Source organism: Bos javanicus, chromosome 1 (genome assembly GCF_032452875.1).
Source record: "Bos javanicus breed banteng chromosome 1, ARS-OSU_banteng_1.0, whole genome shotgun sequence".
Classification (NCBI taxonomy): domain Eukaryota; kingdom Metazoa; phylum Chordata; class Mammalia; order Artiodactyla; family Bovidae; genus Bos; species Bos javanicus.
Window position 1 is genome coordinate 153,223,560 of NC_083868.1, and position 22,648 is coordinate 153,246,207.

A 22,648-nucleotide genomic window follows, 5' to 3' on the forward strand; every position below is an offset into this window, starting at 1 on the left:
CAGATAAAATTATAATTTAAAAAGATGCACGCATCCCAGTGTTCACAGCAAAACTATTTACAATAACCAAGACATGGAAGCAACGTAAATGCCCACCCACAGATGAATGGATAAAGAAGATACGGCATATGTGCGTATACGTACATGCCACATCTTCATATACATAGACAGATAGATACAGTGGAATACTACTCAGCCATAAAAAAGAATGAAATAATGCCATTTGCAGCTCACAATTTACCTGGGAAACTTAGAAAAGCAAATGAAAAATCAGAACATGGATGGATCTAGAAATTATCATACTAGGTGAAGTCAGGCCACTGAGAAAGACACATATATGACATCACTTGTATGTGCAATCTAAAATACGACAGAAATGAACTTATCTATGAAGCAGAAACAGACTCACAGACACGGAGACCAGATCTGTGGTTCCCGAAGGGGCAAGATGGAGGTGGGGTCAGGGGAGGGATGGGTTAGGAGCTGGAATTAGCAGACGCAGACGATCATATAGAGAACAGATAAACAACAAGGTCCTACTGTGCACCCCAGAGAACCACATCCAATATCCTATGAGAAACCATAATGGGAGAGAGTATTTAAAAAGAACCCATATGTGCCTATAACTGAATCGTTTTGCTGTCCACCTGAAACTTATGCAATATTATAAATCAACTACGCTTCAATAAAACACGTATTTTTAAAAAATTACATAACTCTAAAGGATGAAAGTGAAAGAGGAGAGTGAAAAAGTTGGCTTAAAGCTCAACATTCAGAAAACGAAGATCATGGCATCTGGTCCCATCACTTCATGGGAAATAGATGGGGAAACAGTGGAAACAGTGTCAGACTTTATTTTTCTGGGCTCCAAAATCACAGCAGATGGTGACTGCAGCCATGAAATTAAAAGACGCTTACTCCTTGGAAGGAAAGTTATGACCAACCTAGATAGCATATTCAAAAGCAGAGACATTACTTTGCCAACAAAGGTCTGTCTAGTCAAGGCTATGGTTTTTCCAGTGGTCATGTATGGATGTGAGAGTTGGACTGTGAAGAAAGCTGAGCGCCGAAGAATTGATGCTTTTGAACTGTGGTGTTGGAGAAGACTCTTGAGAGTCCCTTGGACTGCAAGGAGATCCAACCAGTCCTTTCTGAAGGAGATCAGTCCTGGGTGTTTATTGGTAGAAAGAAAGAAAGTGAAAGTGAAGTCGCTCAGTCGTGTCTGACTCTTTGCAACCCCATGGACTGTAGCCTACCAGGCTCCTCTGTCCATGGGATTTTCCAGGCAATAGTACTGGAGTGGATTGCTATTTCCTTCTCCAGGGGATCTTCCCAACCCAGGGATTGAACCCGGGTCTCCCACATTGTAGACAGACGCTTTACCGTCTAAGCCACCTGCTGATGCTAAAGCTGAAGCTCCAGTACTTTGGCCACCTCATGCGAAGAGCTGACTCGTTGGAAAAGACTCTGATGCTGGGAGGGATTGGGGGCAGGAGGAGAAGGGGACGACAGAGGATGAGATGGCTGGATGGCATCACCGACTCGATGGACACAAGTTTGGGTGAACTCCGGGAGTTGGTGTTGGACAGGGAGGCCTGGCGTGCTGCGATTCATGGGGTCGCAGAGTCGGACACGACTGACCGACTGAACTGAACTGAACTGAAAGGAAGGTGGAACACGGTAAGGGCCAAAAGGAAGGGAATGCAGATCCAGCCCAGGACATCACAGATGACGTCACAAAGAGGTGCACCCGGAAGGGTGTGATCTTTGTGAAGATCACAAAGGTGGAGACTGGGGCGCAGACAGGACTTGGCAGAGGGCAGGAGAGGACACAGATGGAGGGACAAGTAAGCAGGCAGGATCTGGAGAACCCCGCTGGGCCCCAGTTCAGAGCACTGGATACTGGAGGGGAGCGGTGGGCACACTCTTCACCTTAAACTTATTAAACTTATTAACTTATTAAACTTACTAAACTTATTCTCTAGGACTGCTTTCAAATCAGGGATTCTCCATTCTGTATTACTGATTTTTTTTTTGGCACTTAAATACAATTGATTTTTTTCATACTTAAATGTATCCTATTGCATCTTATTGAAACTGGTTTTGACCTAACATTGATAAACTAGTAGATGATGAGACTGGAAGAATTTAAGAAGTCAGGAAACCCTAGTAAAAAAAGAAGCTGGGAAAAAAAAAAAAAAAAAGAAGCTGGACTAGAGAAGTAGTTCTCAAGGTTTTTTGGTTTTGTTTCTTTCTCTTCTTTTCTTTTTTTTGAAGAAGCAGTGAAAGAGTTTCCACAGAGGCCAATGAAATCCAATTTGGAAGCCCAACACAGAGAAGTAGATAGATGCAGAAAAAGCAGCTCTGGGTCCCACTGCTATGGGTAGGTTATCCAGAATCATGCCCACCCCTCACTCTCAAGGATTCCCTCAATTCTTTTCCCCAACCCCACACGCAACTGAAACGGTTTTTTGTGGAGTCTAAGAGCATCTCATTTGAAAAGACCCTGATTCTGGGAAAGATTGAGGGAAGGAGCAGAAGGGGACGACAGAGGATGAGGTGGCTGGATGGCATCACTGACTCGATGGACATGAGTCTGAGTGAACTCCGGGAGTTGGTGATGGACAGGGAGGCCTGGCGTGCTGCGGTTCATGGGGTCACAAAGTGTCAGACACGACTGACCAACTACCCTGTATACTCCACGGCCTCCGAGAGGTCCCTACCTTCTACACAGGACGCTGACCAAGATGTGGAAAGCCAGGAGGCACAGGAGGGCAACACAGGCCCCATGGAGGAAACCCTCCACCCAGTTAAAGGTGTTCTTACAGACTGCAGCCCCTCAACTGGTTAGCTCCCCCCATAGACCCTTCCTTTTTATTTGGTTTTCCTAAAATTCTCGGCCAACTGGACTTAAAAAGAACAAACTCCAAGGAGTAGTGCTTAATGATCACTTAGAAGAATGCTTGCCAGCCTGCTACACTCACTAACCTCCTGTACTAAGTCCTCAGAGAAGCATTTGCCCTGAGCGCACCTGTGGCTCCCAGGCTGGCCCTGAGCTCACCTGTGGCTCCCAGGCTGGCTGTGCATTTAAACTATTCTCAGAAGGGCCACGTGGAGCGTGTGAGAAAGCGTGCAGGCAGTTCTCGGAGCAAAGACCAGCCCTCGGCTGGCAGCCGGCAAGGAACCAAGGCCCTCAGTCCTATAACCACCAGGGGCTGGATCTGGCCAGCAACCTGGATGAGCCTGGGAGCAGATCCTTCCACCAGAGCCTCCAGTAAGGACCAGAGCCCTGCCACCCCGATTTCAAACTTATGAGACCCGAAGGAGCAGACCCAGTTGAGCTCACCTGGACTTCTGACCTCCAGAAACTATATGACAATAAAGTGCACGTGTGTGTGTGTGTTTAAAGATCTTCTAGAATCATCTTCCCACCATTCTAATTCCAAACACATCGAGAAAGCCTAAAGATAAAGCCTTTCTTGATTTTCACATTGAGGGTCACCTCCTTTTTATCATTCTGCAGCATGCATGGGACGGCTTAAACCATACCACTTTTTAAAAATGAGCTTGTCCCATGATTCTGAAAATGGGATGATTTCTTTCCCTCTCCCTTCCTTCTGCACCCAGGCTCTACACTTGCTGTGTCCTGGGGTCTTCACCAGACCACACACTTGCCCCTCCACTCTCACCAGCCTTCAAAGGTTCCTGGTGATTTAGGGCCTCTCACCACCCCTCAGGAAGCTTGACAAGGAAGAGAAGTTATTTACGGGCATGGAAAGGCCAGGGGGTGGGCATTCATTTTTAATGACTGCACTTCTTCCCCTCGGTTAAAGAAATCAATCCTCCTGCCTGGATTTCCGCCATTCATCATGTTTCACAGCAGCCGACACACAGTAGGAACTCAATATTTATTTGTTGAATACGTTTTTTAAAAGTCTAACATAGTGTATAACTAAATTGTGAGCAGGAAGTGAAATATGGGAATCGGACAGCCAGGGCCATCTAGTTTATGGAAGAAAAAAGTGCAGAGAGAGAGGAAAAGTCAAATTCTTCCTTTTAACCTCCAACTCCATAAGCTGTCACCAAGTCCAAGTTTAACTGTCTTCCTTAAAATACTCCTAGGAGCGTGCCTGCCTTCTGCTCCCACTCAGTGGCAAACCATTGGCTTCCAAAGCCAATAGCCCAGGTCCCCAGCCCCTCCCCAGCCCCAGCTCATCACGGTCTTGAGAGTGACATGCATCTGGGACCCAACCCTGGCCAACAGGACCCAAGGGAAACTCTGCTTGGGAGTTCCTGGGAAAGGTCTTGCTTGCTAATAAAAAAGGGCGCGTGGCAGGAAACACCCTGTTCTTCCCCACCGTCGTCATGTTCCCACGAGATGCTCAGATCTGCTGCAGCTGCCTGGGGGTCGGGGTCATGAGAAACCTGGCAGACACGTCAAGGAGCAGGACGCAGGAGGTGACAGCACCCATGTCCCTGGTGATGTCCCCAAGCCACTGAAACAGCTGACTTTGCAGCCACTGCCTTGCTCCAGACTTCCTGTCCGGGGGAGCGCGGTGACAGACCCCGACCGTCCCGGCTACCGCCAGGCAGACATTCAGCGCGGACAGTGGAAAGCATCCTGAGTGATACTTGCAAAGAACATCCCTACTCTCTCACCTCTCTGTCTGCCTTCCTCTTTCCAGTCCGTTTCTCCAAACACACATCACTTCGAGGCCAGCAGGCTGGACGCAGGGCTCTCTGATGAGAAATTCCCTCCTCATCCCCTTCAGCCCCCAAGCCCAGCGCTTGCCTGGACCACACAGCCATCTGCAGACTCTCCCCTCACAAAGACACCCTATCAAGTAAACACCCTGGGGCTCCTTTGGAGGTACATCTGTGCATGCTGTATCCATTTCCCAGGGCTGCTCTAACAAGTGACCACAACCTTGGTGGCTTACAGCAACAGACATGTTTGTCTCCCAGTTCTGGAGGCCAGACGTTCACGGTCAGCATCGGCGCTCAGAAGCACGGTGTCAGCAGGGCAACGCCCCCTCTGGAGGCTCCAGCGGGGAACTGTTTCCTGTTTCTCCCCTCTGCTGGTGGCCGGCTCCTTCCTGGGCTTGCGGCTGCATCCCTGAGAGCTTCAAGGCCAGCATTTCAACTCTCTGAGCCCTGTCTTCACATCCCCTGACCCTCCTTCCCATTAGGAACCATGAGACTGCTCGTACGACCCAGCATATAATCCAGAATCATCCCCCACCCCAAATCCTTAACTCTGATCACGTCGGTAAAGACGCTTTTTCCAAATGAGGTTAACACGTACAGGTTCCAGGGCTTAGAGCCTGACACCCCTGGGGGGCATGGTCAGCCCACTACCTGTGTCTGCGTGTGCACACGCTCCCTGGGCACCTCGGGGAAGAGCTGCCTCTGGGAAAAGGAGCTAGAGAGCGGAGGCCCAGAGGCAGGAGGAAGGGTCATTTTTTTTTTTTTTTTAATGTATAAGCTTTTGGAATGCAAGAATTTTGTTTCAAATGATAAAACCCATAACAACTTTATCTCAATTTGCACCACAATTCATATCATCACATGGTATTTTTTAAACGGCGCAGTCTATCTTAGGCTAGATCCTGCAGAAGCAGACCCGAAAGTTACTTGCAGGTTCCTGCAAAGGCAAGGCTCCCAGCGCGGGGGAGGGGAAGCTGATGAAGTCAAGCACAGGGACAGCTGACGCGGCAGCCCCTGAACGGAAAACTCAGCCTGACCCACGGGCGGCTCTGGGGGTACGCCGTGCTCAGAAGTATCCCCCACGACGGGCAGCCAGGCTTTCATAGTCCTGATGGACCTCTCCAGGTTTCAGACCCCCCCCTTGCGGATGGACCTCTCCGGTTTCACACTCCTCCCCTTGGGGATGGACCTCTCCAGGTTTCAGACCCCTCCCCCTTGGGGATGGCCCACCCCAGGTTTCAGACTCCTTCCTTTGGGGACGGCCCACCCCGGGTTTCAGACTCCTCCTCTTGGGGATGGACCTCCCCCAGTTTCACACTCCCCACCTTGGGGATGGCCCACCCCAGGGTTTCAGACTGCCCCCCTTGGGGATGGACCACCCCGCGTTTCACACTCCCCCACTTGGGGATGGCCCACCCCAGGTTTCATACTCCCCTCTTTGGGGATGGCCCACCCCGGGTTTCAGACTCCCCCAGCTTGGGGATGGACCACCCTGGGTTTCAGACCCCTCCCCTTGGGGATGGACCTCTCCAGGGGCATCTGAACCTCCAGGCGCTGGCGGCTCCCCCTGCCCGAGCACCAGGCTTGGTACCCAGGGGCAGGTGGCAGCGAAGACACAGAGGAAGTGAAGCACAAGCGAGACGGGATCCAGAGGAACACCGCAGCGTCCACGGTGTCTCCTAATGGTGACGAGAAGGAACAGACGTGCTTTCTCCTCCACTTCGCCCCTCATCCCACCCACAGGAAGCCCCTCCTAATGCCCCCGGCTCATCCACATCCTGACTGTGACCACCTCGCTGGAGCCCACTGGGCCCAGGGGCCTTGGTCAGCTCGGCTCTGCCTGCAAACATCTTGTCAGCAGGACACCACCCGGCCTGGAACGCCCTGCTGCATATCTGCCAGAAGTCCCCTTCCCACCTGGAGGTTCCCCACAGGCTAGGGCCTCTGCATTCTCGTCCCAGGACAGCAAAGAGCCAGTCACTCACTCTGAGCCTCTGGGATTCCCCGATTCCCTGACGGTTCTCCGCTTTGTGCCCACAAATCCCCTTTACCCTAAGTTATCTTCACTCCTATGTAATCCTCCACCGAGGGCCAGCTGCATCTTGGGGAACCGGAGGGCTGGCACTAATCCAAACCCCCCTTGTCTCTGTGCTGTCGCTGCTCCAAGCCACGTGACACTCATGACCTCCACGCCAGGCTGCCGCTGACGAGGAGGAGGCAGAGGAAAACATCTGTCTGAAAAGAATGAAAGAGGACCACACGGCCATCCTGGGCTCCGCCCTCCCAGCACAGGGTGAGAGTCAGAGCAGAAGTCAGGACTCACGACTCAGGCCTTGGGACCTGCCTGGTGGTCCAGTGGTTAGGACTCTGAGCTTGCATTGCCAAGGGCCTGAGCTAAGATCTCACAAGCCTCTTGGCACAGCCCCCCCCCAAAAAAGAGTCAGGACTCAATGACCCCAGAGTGGCTTTTTTACGTCACTGTTTTAAAATATGATCTCCATCATTTGGGGAAGAGAATAATTAACCTAGGGAACACAGACCGTACAAACTCAGCTGTCTTCCGACAAGTCTCTTACAGCCAAAGAGCACTGTAAGCCCCTTCCAGAGTCAAGAAGAAGGATTTCAAAAGTTCGGGAAAGTTCAATATGGCCCCACGGCTAGAAGTGCTCCAAGGGAGGCTAGCTCCAGGTGGACATGTGACTCCAGAGCCAAAGCTGGAAGCAGCTTAGAGAATGGATGAGTCTGTGGAGATTGAGAATGTGCATTTACAAGAGTAGAAGGGAAGTACCTGACCCCCAGAGACAGCAGCAGAGGGAGGCAAAGCCAACAAAGGAGAAAGAAGGTCAAGTCTTGAATGAGGTCGGGTGCATTTGACTACCTGCATATACACGCATGGTTCACTCGCTAAGTCGTGTCCGCCTCTCTGCAACCCCGTGGACGGCAGCACACTAGGCTTCCCTGTCTTTCACTATCTCCCGGAGTTTACTCAAACTCATGTCCACTGAATCGGTGATGCCACCCAACCATCTTGTCCCCTTCTCCTCCCGCCTTCAATCTTTCCCAGCATCAGGGTCTTTTCCAGTGAGTCAGCTCTTTGCATCAGGTGGCCCAAGTATTGGAGCTTCAGCTTTAGCATCATATTCAGGTATGTACTCTGAATATAGCAGAATATTCAGGGTTGATTTCCTTTAGGATTGACTGGTTTGATCTCCTTGCTGTCCAAGGGACTCTCAGGAGTCTTCTCCAACACCACAATTTGAAAGCATCAATTCTTTGGTGCTCAGCCTTCTTTATGGTCCACCTCTTACATGACTACTGGAAAAACCAGTTTTGACTATACAGACCTGTTAGCAAAGTGATGTCTCTGCTTTTTAATATGCTGTCTAGGTTTGTCACAGTTAATATATATATACACATACACACACCTTTTAAAATTACGATCAACCCCAGTGTTTACAGCAGCACAGTTTACACTGGGCAAGACATGGACGCCACTTAAACGTCCACAGACAGGAGAATGGATAAAGAAGATGTGGGACATACATACAATGGAACATTTGCTGTTTAGTCACTAAGCTGTGTCAGACTCTTCTGTGAACACATGGACTGCAGCCCGCCAGGCTCCTCTGCCCGTGGGATTTCCCCGGTAAGAATACTGGAGTGGGTTGGCACGTCCTTCTCCTGGGGATCTTTCCAACCCAGGGACTGAACTCACGTCTCCTGCGTTGGCAGGTGTATTCTTCACCACTGAGTCACCAGGGAAGCCCAGTGGAACACTACTCAGCCATAAAAAAGAATGAAATAATGCTGTTTGCGGCTGCATGAACGGACATAAAAATTATTATACCAAGTGAAGTCAGACAATATCATATGATATCACTTATATGCGGAACCTAAAAAATGGTACAAATGAAGCCATTTCCAAAAGAGAAATATATTCACAGACATAGAAAACAAACTTATGGCTACCAAACAGAAAAGGGAGAGAGGGAAAAATTAGGAGTTTGGAATTAGCAGATGCACATTACAGTATATAAAACAGATAAACAAGGTCCTACTCCATAGCACAGGAAACTGTATTCAACATCTTGGAGTGACTTACAATGGAAAAGAATCTGAAAAAGAATATAACATATATACTTGAACCATTTTGCTATATACCTGAAACCTTGTAAATCTGCTTGTATAAAAAATTCTGTTCAAAACAAGAAGCTATATAAGAAAAAATACATGTAAGACAATAGAAAGTGGAATTACTCAATTCCTATTTTACTTTCGTTTCCACAAGGAGAAAACAAATACACCTAAAGCCTTAGGTGTATAAAATGGTTCAATAAATACAGCTAAATACACCTTACCTACTTCCCTGGTGGCTGAGATGATAAGGAGTCTGTCTGCCTGCAATGCAGGAGACGCAAGTTCAATCCCTGGGTTGGGAAGATCCCCTGGAGAAGGAAATGACAACCCACTCCAGGATTCTTGCCTGGAAAATCCCATGGACAGAGGAGCCTGGCGGGCTACAGTCCATGGGGTTGCAAAGAGTCGGACACGATTGAGCGACTTCACTCTCTGTCTCAAAACCTCAGAGAAGAAAGGCTGTGGGGATACAGAACTAGCTATCTTCTAAAAACAAGGTTTTGATTCCTCAAGTGAATGAATAACTCTATACATAAAAATTAAACCATTACGGGTAGAGCCGCCTTCTGCCCTTCCATTCCCAGTCACATGTAACCATTCTCCCCAGCTTGATGGCAGTCCTTCCAGGCCTTTCTCCGCGCCTGCAAATTCCCACAGAAAATGCATCACATTACTTTGTGAAGCTTTTTTCCCCATTAAGGTATCACATTGGTGAGGGTATCTCTGTATTGGTCAGAGTTCTCCTGAGAGACAGAACCAATAGAACAGGTAGAGAACAGAGACAGACTTTTAGACAGACAGAGACAGAGATATTGATTTAGAGGAATGGGCTTGTATGACTGGGGGGCTGGCAAGTCCAGCTCTGCAGGCCAGGCCCGCTCTTGAGGTCCTCAACTGACTGGATGAGGTCTACACACATTATGGAGGGTTCATCACCTACTTAGAGTCCACTCATCTGAACGTTAATCGTACACCTTCACTGCAAAGTCTATGCTGGTGTTTGACCGAACCACTGGGTACCCCAGCCTGACCAGGCTGTCACATAAAAGTAACCATCGCCGTTAACCTGCAACTTGTCTCCTCAGTGACCAGCGTCTCCCAGAGTTCCTTCCGTGTCAGTTCGTACAGAATGACCGCATGCACAGTCAGGAGGCACCATCCTCTATCTAACCATTCCCTTGCTGATGGACACGCCTTACTTCCTTTTGCCCGTTACTAACGATGCTGAAACCATGTCCTGGTATCTGCCTTCTGGTGAACAAATGCCTGTGTTTTTCCAAAAGAGATGGACGTGACGTGTGCATGTCAAAAATCATGGGTAGGGGTGGGCGTTGAAAACTTTTCACAGAAGTTGGCAACCTGTCTTCCAAAGCAACCTCAAATTTTTAAATGATGAATTTAAAATTCATCAAACCAAGAATTCCATTTTAAGGAAACAGTGCTCAGCACACTGGCATGTCACTATCAAAGGTGGAAGTGAGGGCCTTGATCAAAGGGAAGGCTGGGAGGATAGACGTCTCATTCACCCAGCCACCGACAGACTCCGCTGAGCCGCGGTTTGCTCTGGGTGGGATGCAGTGGAACTGCCGCCTGGGAGGGCAGGCCTGGTCCTTCCTCGGCAATGACTGTTCACGGGAAAATCTCCCGTATCACAGAAATAAGGCCGAGACCTGCTGTTGTTGGCACTAAAGGCTATGATCTCAGAAGCAAAATAATTATCTTGGAGAAACTGTGGCAGTGAAAAAAAAAAAGCCAGATGGTTTAAAAAGGACAAATATTGGCGTCTTTGTTGAAGCAGAAGGTGGTGAATTCTAGATACTGCAGACATTGCTGTTACTCCCTGGCAAATCCCAGTGTGGACCGTTAGAGGGATGGTTGGGAGCCCATGGAATCAGGAGATGGGCCCCCAGAAGCCTGCAGAAGTCCATGCAGAACCGGGGGTCGTACGGGGGTGGGTGGGTGGAGGGTACCCCAGAGTGGTTCCAGTTACAGAAGTGCCTCCTATCAAGCCTCTCCTGAGTCCTTCAGGGACAAGATGGGGACTGCTGGGTGGAATGACAGGGCCATCTTAAACCTCTGTAGAGGGGGCTGGGATCGCCTGAGGAGAGGTTCCCGCAGCATGCCAAAGGGCTGAGGCCTCCAGCCAGTCTGCCTGAGTCCAGGCAGGCGGGAGCAACCTGACACACAAAGGCTCAGAGAAGCCAGAGCTGGGAAGATCCCCAGATGTAGGATGATACATTTGTACATCACAAATGTCTCAGCAGGCTGGAAAAAAGGGCAGAAACCAAAGGGAGGAGATGCTGTGGAGGAAATTCAACAGCAGATCGAACCTACAGGTAGAGAGGGGAGAGACCCCTGACGACAGCACCTCCCAGGATGAAACCTATGGGGCTTCAGAGGCTGTAACGGGGGAGTCCCACTGGTCATGGACAGATGTGAGAGCTGGACTATAAAGAAAGCAGAGCACCGAATTGATGCTTTTGAACTGTGGTGTTGGAGAAGACTCGAGAGTCCCGTGGACTGCAAGGAGATCAAACCAGTCCATCCTAAAGGAGATCAGTCCTGAATATTCATTGGAAGGAGTGATGTTGAAGCTGAAATTCCAATATGTGGCCACCTGATGTGAAGAACTGACTCACTGGAAAAGATCCTGATGCTGGGAAAGATTGAAGGCGGGAGGAGAAGGGGACGACAGAGGATGAGATGGTTGGATGGCATCACCGACTCAGTGGACGTGAGTTTGAATAAACTCTGGGAGTTGGTGATGAACAGGGAGGCCTGGCGTGCTGCAGTCTATGGAGTCGCAAAGAGTCGGACACGACTAAGCAACTGAACTGAACAGGGGACCCCGAAGCCCATCCGGTCTCCAGCTGCACGAGAAGCCCCGGAGGCAGGCGGCTCTCCACAAGGCCCTTCAGACCCCGGACGCTGCAAGGTGAGCACTTCCAGGTGCGTCTTCTGTGTTCCCACACCTGTGCAAGTCAGTCAGACCTGTTACCACAGCTCCGTGTCTTAATTTAAATTATTTAAAGCGGATAGGAAGTGCAACAAAAATTGTTTCCAGGGAAACTAGGTAGACCACTTGGAAGAGATGTGACAAAGGACAGTTGCTTAAAAAATAACCACTGTGGCCACTGTCGGGGGTGGGTGGGGATAGGTGTGTGTGTCGGGGGTGGAGCTGGAAAAGACCAGGAAAAAGTCATGGAAACAGAAGGATTCTGCAGCCAGAGCCCTTTCCTGTACTTTAAAGACACTGACCCTGGCTCTGGGGTACAGCACACCTGGGTTTATAAAAGAAGGATGAAGCAGGATTCTAACCAGCAGACCCCAAACTCAAAAAGACTGGCGCACGGATGGGTACTTACATATTTATACTAAACTGTTTAAGATGTGAATATGATTTTTTCTTTTTTTAAAATTGCATTAGAGTTGATTTACAATGTTGTGCTGATTTCTGCTGTCTAGCAAAGTGACTCAGCTGTACATACATATATTCCTTTTCATATGCTCTTTCATTGTGGTTTATCACAGGATAGTGACTCTAATTCCCTGTGGTATACTGTAGGAGCTTGCTGCTTATCCATCCTATATATACTAGTTTGCGTCTGCAATCCCAAACTCCCAGCCCTTCCCTCTGAATATGATATTCTTTGGCTCTTTGCATTGATTTTTTCAATTAACCCACCAGCTCCCATACCAGCTGTGTCAGCTCAAGGTGCTCTCCCTACTGTGTTAGGTTTAGTTCCGGTGGCAAGTTCCACAGGAAGCTCGCAGACACTGCAGGAGAGAGGGCTGCGGATGCAGAGGCCCCATGGCCCCCGGCGCCTGGTCCCGCGGCTCTGGCGGGCGGGCAGGCCGCAGGCCGGGGCACAGGGAAGCCCAGCGCTCGCTGCTGCCTCTTCACCTATTTGTCTGGGCACCATCTCCCTTTCCTCTTGAAGAATTACCTTTACCTCTCGGCTCACACTCCAGACTGTAGATTAAGTCAGCTCAAAGAACGTAAAGAAAACACACATTATAAATGCCCTCTGGATGGGCTTTCATCCCATTCACAACTGCCTTTAATCTTAGGCCGCGGGTTTCCAACCAAGACTAATGCAATTATTATACTGGCCTCTGACTCCACACGTTCCCTAGTCCAGCCTCCTCTGTGCTTTTAGGACAAGGTTAACACAACAGGCAGAGGATCTTTCCAACTGAAGATCCCAGGTGACTGAAGAAAGCAAGCCCTATTTACTTACTATAGACATTCACCACTTTTAAATCCATTATCTCTTTTTGTTCTCGTCGACTTCGAGAGGTGGTTACTGGTGTCTTCATTTGCACAAGTGAAAAATGGAAAAGCAGACAGGGGGGTGGTTTCCTTTTCACACTCAGTCGGCGGGAAATAAAAGAGCAGGATGCCTACCCAGGGGAGATTCTAGAATCCACATTCTCTTTGCAACCTTCTAAGCTGTCTGCAGAGCTGTGAAGAGCCAGGTAGGTTTTCTTACGCAAGTGTGTGCGTGTGTGTGTGCATGTGTGTGTGTGCGTGTGTGTGTGTGTGTGTGTGTGTGTGTAGAGGGAGAGAGAGAGAGGAAGGCCAGGAAGATGTGGCTGAATTAGAAAGGCATGCCTGCAGCCAGGGTTTGAGGAATCAGCGTGTCCAGGAGTAAAGGGGCCAGATAAGCACAAGTCAGTCCCAGCTCTGAGGGGAGAAAGCGCTGCTCAGAGGTCTTCTGCGGTTAGAGCCCTGGGAGCTTCCCGCAGGACAGCGGCTGCCAGACAAGCAGGGCCAGCCACGAGCCAAGAGGGCCCTGCCCAGGCTTGAACGGAAGGGTCCTCCCCAGAGGCCAAAAGGGTGGGGAGGAGAGGAAGGGGCCGGGCCTGGAGGACCCGGTCGGGAGCTGGACGATACCCACACGTGTGCAGGGCAGGAGCCGTCTGGGGGCCGCGGCGAGGGTCTGACAGAGCTCTTCCGACCGCTGGGTCAGAGGCAAGTCCACCGGGACTGGACCCTGCTGGGCTGCGCAGGTAAGACCTGCACAAACGTGGCCCCTGCAAGCAGGGCCTGATTCTCAAAGCGGGCAGAAGTGGGGAACTCTGGGCAAGAGTCTAGATGTCTGCCTTTTAAAAAGCTCTCCAGGTGATTCTGATACAAGCCCAGGTTTGAGAAACACTGGTCTACCCTTTGGCGCAATGCAAGAAGCAATTCTGGGTGCCTTGGAAAACAAAGGTGAACATCCACTGACAGACGCATGGATAAAGAAGGTGTGCATGTGTATTCAGTGGAATATTACCCAGCCATAAAAAAGATGAAATAATGCCATTTGCAGCAACATGGACGGACCTAGAGATTATCATGCTAACTGAAGTAAGCCAAAGATAAATGTGGTATCTCTTATATGTGGAATCTTTAAAAAGACACAAATAAATTTATATACAAAACAAAAACAGACCCACAGGCATAGAAAACAAACTAAAGGGGAGGGGAGAGGGATAAATTAGGGGTTTGGGACTAACAAGGACCAACTGTGAGGAACAGAGAACTATATTCTGTAAGCTTATAAAGGAAAAGAATATGAAAAGTATATATAAAGTATATAGAACAAAGGACAGAAATGGCATGGACCTAACAGAAGCAGAAGATATTAAGAAGAGGTGGCAAGAATACACAGAAGAACTGTACAAAAAAGATCCTCACGACCAAGATAATCACGATGGTGTGATCACTGACCTAGAGCCAGACATCCTGGAATGTGAAGTCAAGGGGGCCTTAGAAAGCATCACTACGAACAAAGCTAGTGGAGGTGATGGAATTCCAGTTGAGCTATTCCAAATCCTGCAAGATGATGTTGTGAAAGTGCTGCACTCAATATGCCAGCAAATTTGGAAAACTGAGCAGTGGCCACAGGACTGGAAAAGGTCAGTTTTCATTCCAATCCCAAAGAAAGGCAATGCCAAAGAATGCTCAAACTACCACACAATTGCACTCATCTCACACGCTAGTAAAGTAATGCTCAAAATTCTCCAAGTCAGGCTTCAGCAATACGTGAACGGTGAACTTCCAGATGTTCAAGCTGGTTTTTGAAAAGGCAGAGGAACCAGAGATCAAATTGCCAACATTCTCTGGACCATCAAAAAAGCAAGAGAGTTCCAGAAAAACATCTATTTCTGCTTTATTGACTATGCCAAAGCCTTTGACTGTGTGGATCATAATAAACTGTGGAAAATTCTGAAAGAGATGGGCATACCAGACCACCTGACCTGCCTCTTGAGAAACCTGTATGCAGGTCAGGAAGCAACAGTTAGAACTGGACATGGGACAACAGACTGGTTCCAAATAGGAAAAGGAGTACGTCAAGGCTGTATATTGTTACCCTGCTTATTTAACTTCTGTGCAGAGTACATCATGAGAAATGCTGGGCTGGAGGAAGCACAAGATGGAATCAAGACTGCTGGGAGAAATATCAATAACCTCAGATATGCAGATGATACCACCCTTACGGCAGAAAGTGAAGAACTGAAGAGCCTCTTGATGAAAGTGAAAGTGGAGAGTGAAAAAGTTGGCTTAAAGCCCAACATTCAGAAAACGAAGATCATGGCATCCGGTCCCATCACTTCATGGGAAATAGATGGGGAAACAGTGGAAAGGGTGTCAGACTTTATTTTTCTGGGCTCCAAAATCACTGCAGATGGTGACTGCAGTCATGAAATTAAAAGACGCTTACTCCTTGAAAGGGAAGTTGTGACCAACCTAGATAGCATATTGAAAAGCAGAGACATTACTTTGCCAACAAAGGTCTGTCTAGTCAAGGCTATGGTCATGTGGTCATGTATGGATGTGAGAGTTGGACTGTGAAGAAAGGTGAGCGCCGAAGAACAGGTGCTTTTGAACTGTGGTGTTGGAGAAGACTCTTGAGAGTCCCTTGGACTGCAAGGAGATCCAACCAGTCCATTCTGAAGGAGATCAGTCCTGGGTGTTCATTGGAAGGACTGATGTTGAAGCTGAAACTCTAATACTTTGGCCACCTGATATGAAGAGCTGACTCCTTTGAAAAGACCCTGATGCTGGGAAAGACTGGGGGCAGGAGGAGAAGGGGATGACAGAGGATGAGACGGTTGGATGGCATCACTGACTCGATGGACGTGGGTTTGGGTGAACTCGGGCAGTTGGTGATGGACAGGGAGGCCTGGGGTGCTGCGGTCATGAGGTCACAAAGAGTCGGACATGACTGAGCGGCTGAACTGAATGGATATACATAAAACTGAATCACTTAGCTATACACCTGAAACTAACATGACATTGTAAATCAACTCTACTTCAATCAAAAAAATAATAATAATTTTAAAAAATGGACAAGGGGGAAGAAAAGACAACCGTGTCCTTATTTGAGTTTATAACCATATCCCCCTCTAGCAGATATTTCAGACTGTAGGCATTCCCTCCAGTTATACATCAAGGTCACGTTTTGAAATCTCAATACTGCCAACACTGAAGAAGGATGAATCATTGGGATGCTTTTCCCATCACTTTCATCAAATATCACATTACCATAGATGTCTGGAGAAAGGAGCATCTGTACTGTTCTTTCAGACATTGGTTCTTTAGAACTGAGTGAGCTTCAGAATCACTTTGAGGGCTTGTTAAAACCCTAATGGCAGGATGTCCCTGGTAGTCCAGTAGCTAAGACTCCATGCTCCCAAAGCAGGGGACTGCATTCAATCCCTGGTCAGGGACTAGATCTCACATCCCACCACTAAGACCCACTGTGCATGCGTACTAAGTCACTTCACTTGTGCCTGACTCTGTGCGACCCCGTGGACTGTCGCCTGCCAGGCTCCTCTGTCCATGGCATTCTCCAGGAAAGAAGACTGGAGGAGTGGGTTGCCACGCTCTCCTCCAGGTGATCTTCCCAGACCTTGAACTCCGGTCTCCTGCACTGTAGGCAGATTCTTTACCATCTGAGCTACCAGGGAAGCCCAAGAATACTGGAGTGGGTAGCTTATCCCTTCTCCAGCGGATCTTCCGGACCCAGGAATCGAACCGGAGTCTCCCCCATTGCAGGTGGATTCTTTACCCGCTGAGGCACCAGGGAAGCCCACCCCGCCCTCTGCAACAACAACAACAAAACACCCTGGGCCACCCCCAGGGCTTCGGATTTGCTGGGTCCAGGGTGGGCCCGAGCATCTGCGTTTCTAACACGTCATCAAGGGCTGCTGCCACTGCTGACACGGGAACCACACTCTGAGAACCACTTTCGTAGACAGTTCTGGATCGCTGTCATCCAGCCATTTTTCCTGAAGAAACCACAAAGTCCGCCTTTAATAGCCATTTTAATGTGCGGAGAACAAGGGATTTGACGCGGGTCCCCATGGTGCTGCCGCCAATCGCGCATGTGCAAAATCGCGCATGTGTTTCTGCGGCGGCCACGCCCCACTTGTTGACACAGCCCCGGTGTCCCAGTGGGTGCTGCAGCACGTGGGGGCGGGTGGCCAGCTCGGGCCCGTCTGGATGGTCCTTGAGATCGCCCACCTGCCGCCCGCTCTGTCCCACCACCCTGAGCCTGCACCCACTCTCGGAGGCGGGCTGGGTGAACGGACCGCCGTCTCACAGCTGAGGAAGGTCCCCACAGTGGGGCGGGGACATGAACTGCCCACACTGGACTCTGCGTTCTCGAGTCTCACTTCCTTGGCACCCCGTTTCCAGTCAGGTGCATGGAGGCCCACGGGGACCCAGGTCAGGTGGGGGTCCCTGGTGGAGGGGGTTGGCAGACCAGGTCACCACCCACTCCTCACCTTCCTCTCTACATATGTCCGTGGGACTCTCGGTCCCCAACCTGACTGGCCCGGTTGCTGTGATGCTGGGATTCCCGTTTCTGATCATCACAGCTTTTCCGTGGACTCTGTTCTGCCACACCTGAGAGCAGTTATTGCCCATCCTGGCTCCAAGGCAGGCTACCCCCAGCAGCTCTGCTCAGGATGGCTGCAGGCTGAAGGGCTGGGAGCAGCAGCGGCTGGCACAGGGCTGGCAGGTCCCCGTGCCCCACTCTGCACAGAGAGCCGCTTCCTCGTCTGTCGCACAGGTGGTCCCATCTGGCGGGGCCCCCCTGAGCCCACTGACCTGGCCTGCTCCCAAGGTGACTTGAGAGCATTCAGACAGCAGCCCCCTAGCTTCAATCACCCCAGGTGCTGGGTGGGCGAGAGACGGGTCTAAAATGTCCACGGTTTCACAGCTTTAAAATCCACACCAGCAAACCTCAGAAATGTACCACCTCTTCCCAAACCCCAGCAGAACACAGCTTGAGGAATTCCTCTGCCCACAGCCCAGATTGCTGGCCTTTTGGGTCAACATGCCGAAGCCGTCCTTCAGCACCTAACGGGCCAGGGACCTAACCGCTCGGTGCCTCGGTTTCCTCATCTGTAAAACGGAAGCCATCACAGCACTCACTCACAGACTCACCGTGAAGGTTCAGAGCACAGGCGCATATCCACTTGTTCTGGTGTATAAATTTCTGTGGCCTCCTGTCAGAGGGGGGCCGGAGGGTCAAGCTCCAGTGATGATGATGCTCTCATTATTACGGGGCCCACAAACCATGTGTCTACCTCCCTTACGTCACTTAGACCTCTCAGACGAGTGAATAAGAATCTTTTCTGCCCGGTGGTCTGGCACACACGATGTGTGTTTTCTACCGAAAGGGAAAAGTGGGGGCCCCTCTCCCACCTTGGGGGCACAGGAGGGTCCCCAAGGACAACAGTGGTCCTCAGGGTGTCCAGCAGTCCACCTGCTGTCCAGGGGCAGCCTCACTTGGAGGAGGGAGCGGATAAAACCACCACGGTCCAAACCAAAAGCATCACAGCCAAGCCCCACACTCACGTCCAGAACCGTCCACTGCTCGACTACAATAGCATCGTAGCCCTGCGTGGTTCTGCTGTCTTCTGTGGAAACGGCTTCAAAGATGAACACTCCATCTGTCAAGTCGTGCAAGGAATCTGTGGAGAAAGAAAAAGCGGGGGGATGGGGGGGTGGTTGCTGTAAACTGTCTGTGGCAGAAGCCTCACAAGCAGCGAAAATGTTCACTGCATTCATTAATAATCCCAATCAGAACATCTTTTCAGCATGTTAATTAAAGAAGGCACACACAGCCGTAGAGTCTAGCCCCATCAGAATGAATGAGACTCATTTACCTCGCGGTTTTGAATAATATCCTTGATTTTATGAGCCCAAATCTCATTGTTAGCAATCACCATTTGATTTCACGCGTTTACCTTCCTTTTCACGCTCCACCGTCAGGAAGCACTGGGGAGAATGGATTTGGGAGGGAAACACAGTCATTCAGGGACAATTTTTAGGAGAAAACTATATGGAGGGGAGAGAGATTATTCGGAAGAGGGGCTGGGTGTAACACGGCAGCTCTGGGTTCGCAGACCAGATCCACAGGCGCTGGTTCCTTGACAACTGTGTGATGTGCGTGCCGAGCACAGGACGCTCTCGTCAGGAGGTGAAATCTGGGGGAAGAGGGACTTTTTCCAAATGACTTACCACTGAAAACGTTTCCTTGGGCGTATCAATGGTAAGGTTCTGAGTTCTGTATAATTCATCAATCCTACATCACACACACTAAACGACTCAGAACTGCCTCAGGCAATGAGAGGGTCAAGAAAAATACTCCCAGGATCCTCATTCCTGCAGAAGACCTTCAAGGAGGTGCATTTAGTAAATGGCTCCTGAATGCCCTGGATCCACTTAGATGAAGGGCTGTGTGGAATAGAGGAATGGACTCAGAAGCAGGTGGCTGGGCCCGTGCTGTGTCGGAAAATGAAAATGACCCTTTCAGGGGCCTGTCCTCTTATCTGTGAAGGGGGAGTGGGGACACAGAGTTCCTGCCGGTCAGTACTGTACAAATCACTGCTCTGTCACACCCGCCTGGACTGAGCTCCGTCCCCAACCCCACTCCCAACTCAGACATTGATGCTCTGATCGCTAGAGTGACTATATTTGGAGATAGATCTTTTCCGGGAGTAGTTAAGGTTCAGTGACATCATAAGGCTGGGCCCTAGTCTAAGAGGCATGGAGTCCTTAGAAGAAGAGGACGGGACACTGGAGCAGCCCCCAGCCCCCAGCCCCCCACCCATGTGCAGAGGAAGGGCTATAGGAGACACAGAGGTGGCCGTCTGCAAGGCAGGAAAGGAGACCTCACCAGAAACAGAACTTGCCAGCCCCCTGACCATGGACGTGCAGCCTCCTGAACCATGAGAAAATAAACATCTACTGCTCAAGCCACTCGGTCCACGGCGGTTGGTTACAGCAACAGACATAAAAAGTGTTTAATGGTATAAAGGACAATTCCTTTAAAGGGGCAGTTCACACAAGAACGTGATCTCTTCTTCATCCAGAAGGGAAGGGGGACAAATCCAGAAAGCCCCACGTGACAGTGGCGTTCAGAAACTGCCTGCACTGTCCAGCAGTCCCAAAAAGACAGACAGATGGACACACACAGTGACCGTCAGCGCCTGACTTCCAACAGACCTCACGAGCAAAACCAAAAAAGCCATCAGGATGAGAAACCTGCGTCTTATTTGCAACAACAAAATAAGTAACAAGTAGATGGATGGCCCTGCTTACCACTCTTCATGGTACAGAAAAAGCTTCCTGCGCTGAAGGGAATTGTAACTGCACAACCTTTCCAGAGAACAACTTAGCAAGGTCTAAGAAGCCTGAAAGACAAAAGTCCATCCTCTTTCACTCCAGAGACCCTGCCTCCTTCAGTCTATTATGCACCAGGTGCCCTTGAGGTCACGGGTGATAAATGAAGACCCTGCTCCCACAGAGCTTCCCCCTGCAGGGAGATGATGACGTAAGGTCCAAGGAAGCAAATGCTATGAGAATACAAAGTGGGCTAGGAGAGGAGGCGCGCGGGGTTGGAGGAAACCGTGCCGCTGTTTCTGACCGAAGTTCTCAGAGCAGGACGCTCCACTCTGAGGAGAGAGATGAACTAACTGCAAGCCAGCCGCTTGGGAACACGGGGTTTGAGAGTTCACGGGAGAAGACACAGCTCGACTAGGACTGCAGACTGAATGAGGGCCCACCAGGGGCCAGATGAGCAGCAGAATCGTGAGAAGAGAGTCAAGACCGAGTCAGCTCAGTGGTGGGGAGGAGACCAGCCAACCAGGGGCTGACCCAGGTGACTTGCTCGGCCAGTGGGATTTCAGCAGATGGGATGCAAGCAGAGGCTTGCGGAACACGGGCACGGCTGAACGTGATCTCATGTCTGGGCCACTTTGAGAGGACATGCCCCAGCTTGCCTGCCCCAGTGGAGCACAGCCTAGATCCGATGACCCTCAGACCTGAGACTGGGCCCAGCTACCTCAAAGAAACTGCTCCAGCCAACGTGCAAATACGAGCGCTTTGGAGTGGTTTGTTACACAGCGTCATCGTGGCAATAACTGACCGTTACAAGGCTTGATCAAAACTTGAGAAGTTCGAGACCAAGAATACCTGGGGGATATTCCTGATTATTCCAGAGTGAGAGAGGGGCCTGATCAACTCAACAATCCACGGCTCTGAGGGGAATTCCTGGAGCACAGTAGCCTCTTATATTATTCCTACCTGAGAAAACAATACTCCATTTCCAGTAAGATCCCTGTGGGTTAATCAGTACCATGCTCTGCTATTAATTTTCTTTCCTAAACCAATAGTCTGTTATCAACAAGCCTTAGCAAAAGCACTAACCTTACTTCTCTCATTTGCTCTGCTGAAAAGTTCCTCCCAAGTCCAATGTCCTTCTAAGATACATTTTACTAAGGTGAGCAACAAAGAACAGAACTACTCTTCGGCTGAACCTCATTATAAGTCTTTTGGGGTCCAGGACACACATGGGCAATAGTCTGGCTCACTTTTTCAGTTTTGGGGAACACAGGTCAGGCGGAAGACGGTGCCGCTGTAGGGACATCCTACGGACCCTCGTGAATAAAGCTTTCCCTAGTCCTGACCTGGGGAGTGCTTGGGACCGGAAGATACTCACTGACCCTTCAGCACTGTATCAACACAGCACCCAATTTTCAAAGTCTCCACCTACGGATCTCCTTACCGGTAAGCCTCCAAGTCCTTTAAATGTGCCAAACGCCCTCCGAGTATTAGAATGCCCAGCGTGACACAGCTGAGGTCCACAGCGGGAAGGGGCTTGCTCTCCTAACCCCTGCCTGGCCTCCCCTCCGTCGCCCACAGGGAGGAGGGCTGTGTGGTCCAGGCTTGGGGGCGGGAAGCGGGAACAAACCAGGCCCTTGTTCCCCATCCTCCTCCTTCGGTGCCACCTCCAGCCTCTCAGCCTACGGCTCCGCCCTGAATCCAGAGTGCTGATTCACGCACTTAACTGCCCAGCACCTTCAGAGTGGCTGTCAAAATCTGGTCATCTGGAACAGGAAAAAGTCAACGAGCCACAGAGAGCAGACAGCCGGGCTTTGAGACAGCGTCTTGTTTGGACGGCCTCAGCCCCCGGTCCTCTCTCCATCACCGTCTCGGCTCAGCCTCGCTGTCGCACGCTTCGAGCTGGGATTGAAAGGTCGCTCTCAGAGCGAGGCTCTGCCTGCAGAAAGGTTAACTCACCTCCATCGATGGAAAACACTCTATTATTACTGCATTTTTTATTAAAGTAAAGCTGCTTCCCTACTGTGCACAGGAAGCTGTTCACTCCGGCATTGTATAAATATTTGATGCCGATCTTTGGGCAAAAGGCCACCTTAGCTCTCCAAGCTTATGATACACAAGAGGGTGTGGGAAAAGGAGACTCGCCCGCTCCCCCAAGAGGTAAATGCTGTGAGAAAA

At 50.1% G+C, this 22,648-nt stretch overlaps 1 protein-coding gene across 4 annotated transcripts in view; it reads right to left on the bottom strand.

Moving 5' to 3' along the window:
- RFTN1 (raftlin, lipid raft linker 1) overlaps window positions 1-22,648 on the bottom strand; it is a 227,134-nt gene that overhangs the window by 30,607 nt on the left and 173,879 nt on the right. For all 4 annotated transcript variants that reach the window (XM_061425251.1, XM_061425241.1, XM_061425259.1 and 1 more), the window contains one exon: window positions 18,701-18,816. In XM_061425251.1, the coding sequence (XP_061281235.1) occupies window positions 18,701-18,816 (116 nt within the window). The remainder of the gene's footprint in view (window positions 1-18,700; window positions 18,817-22,648) is intronic.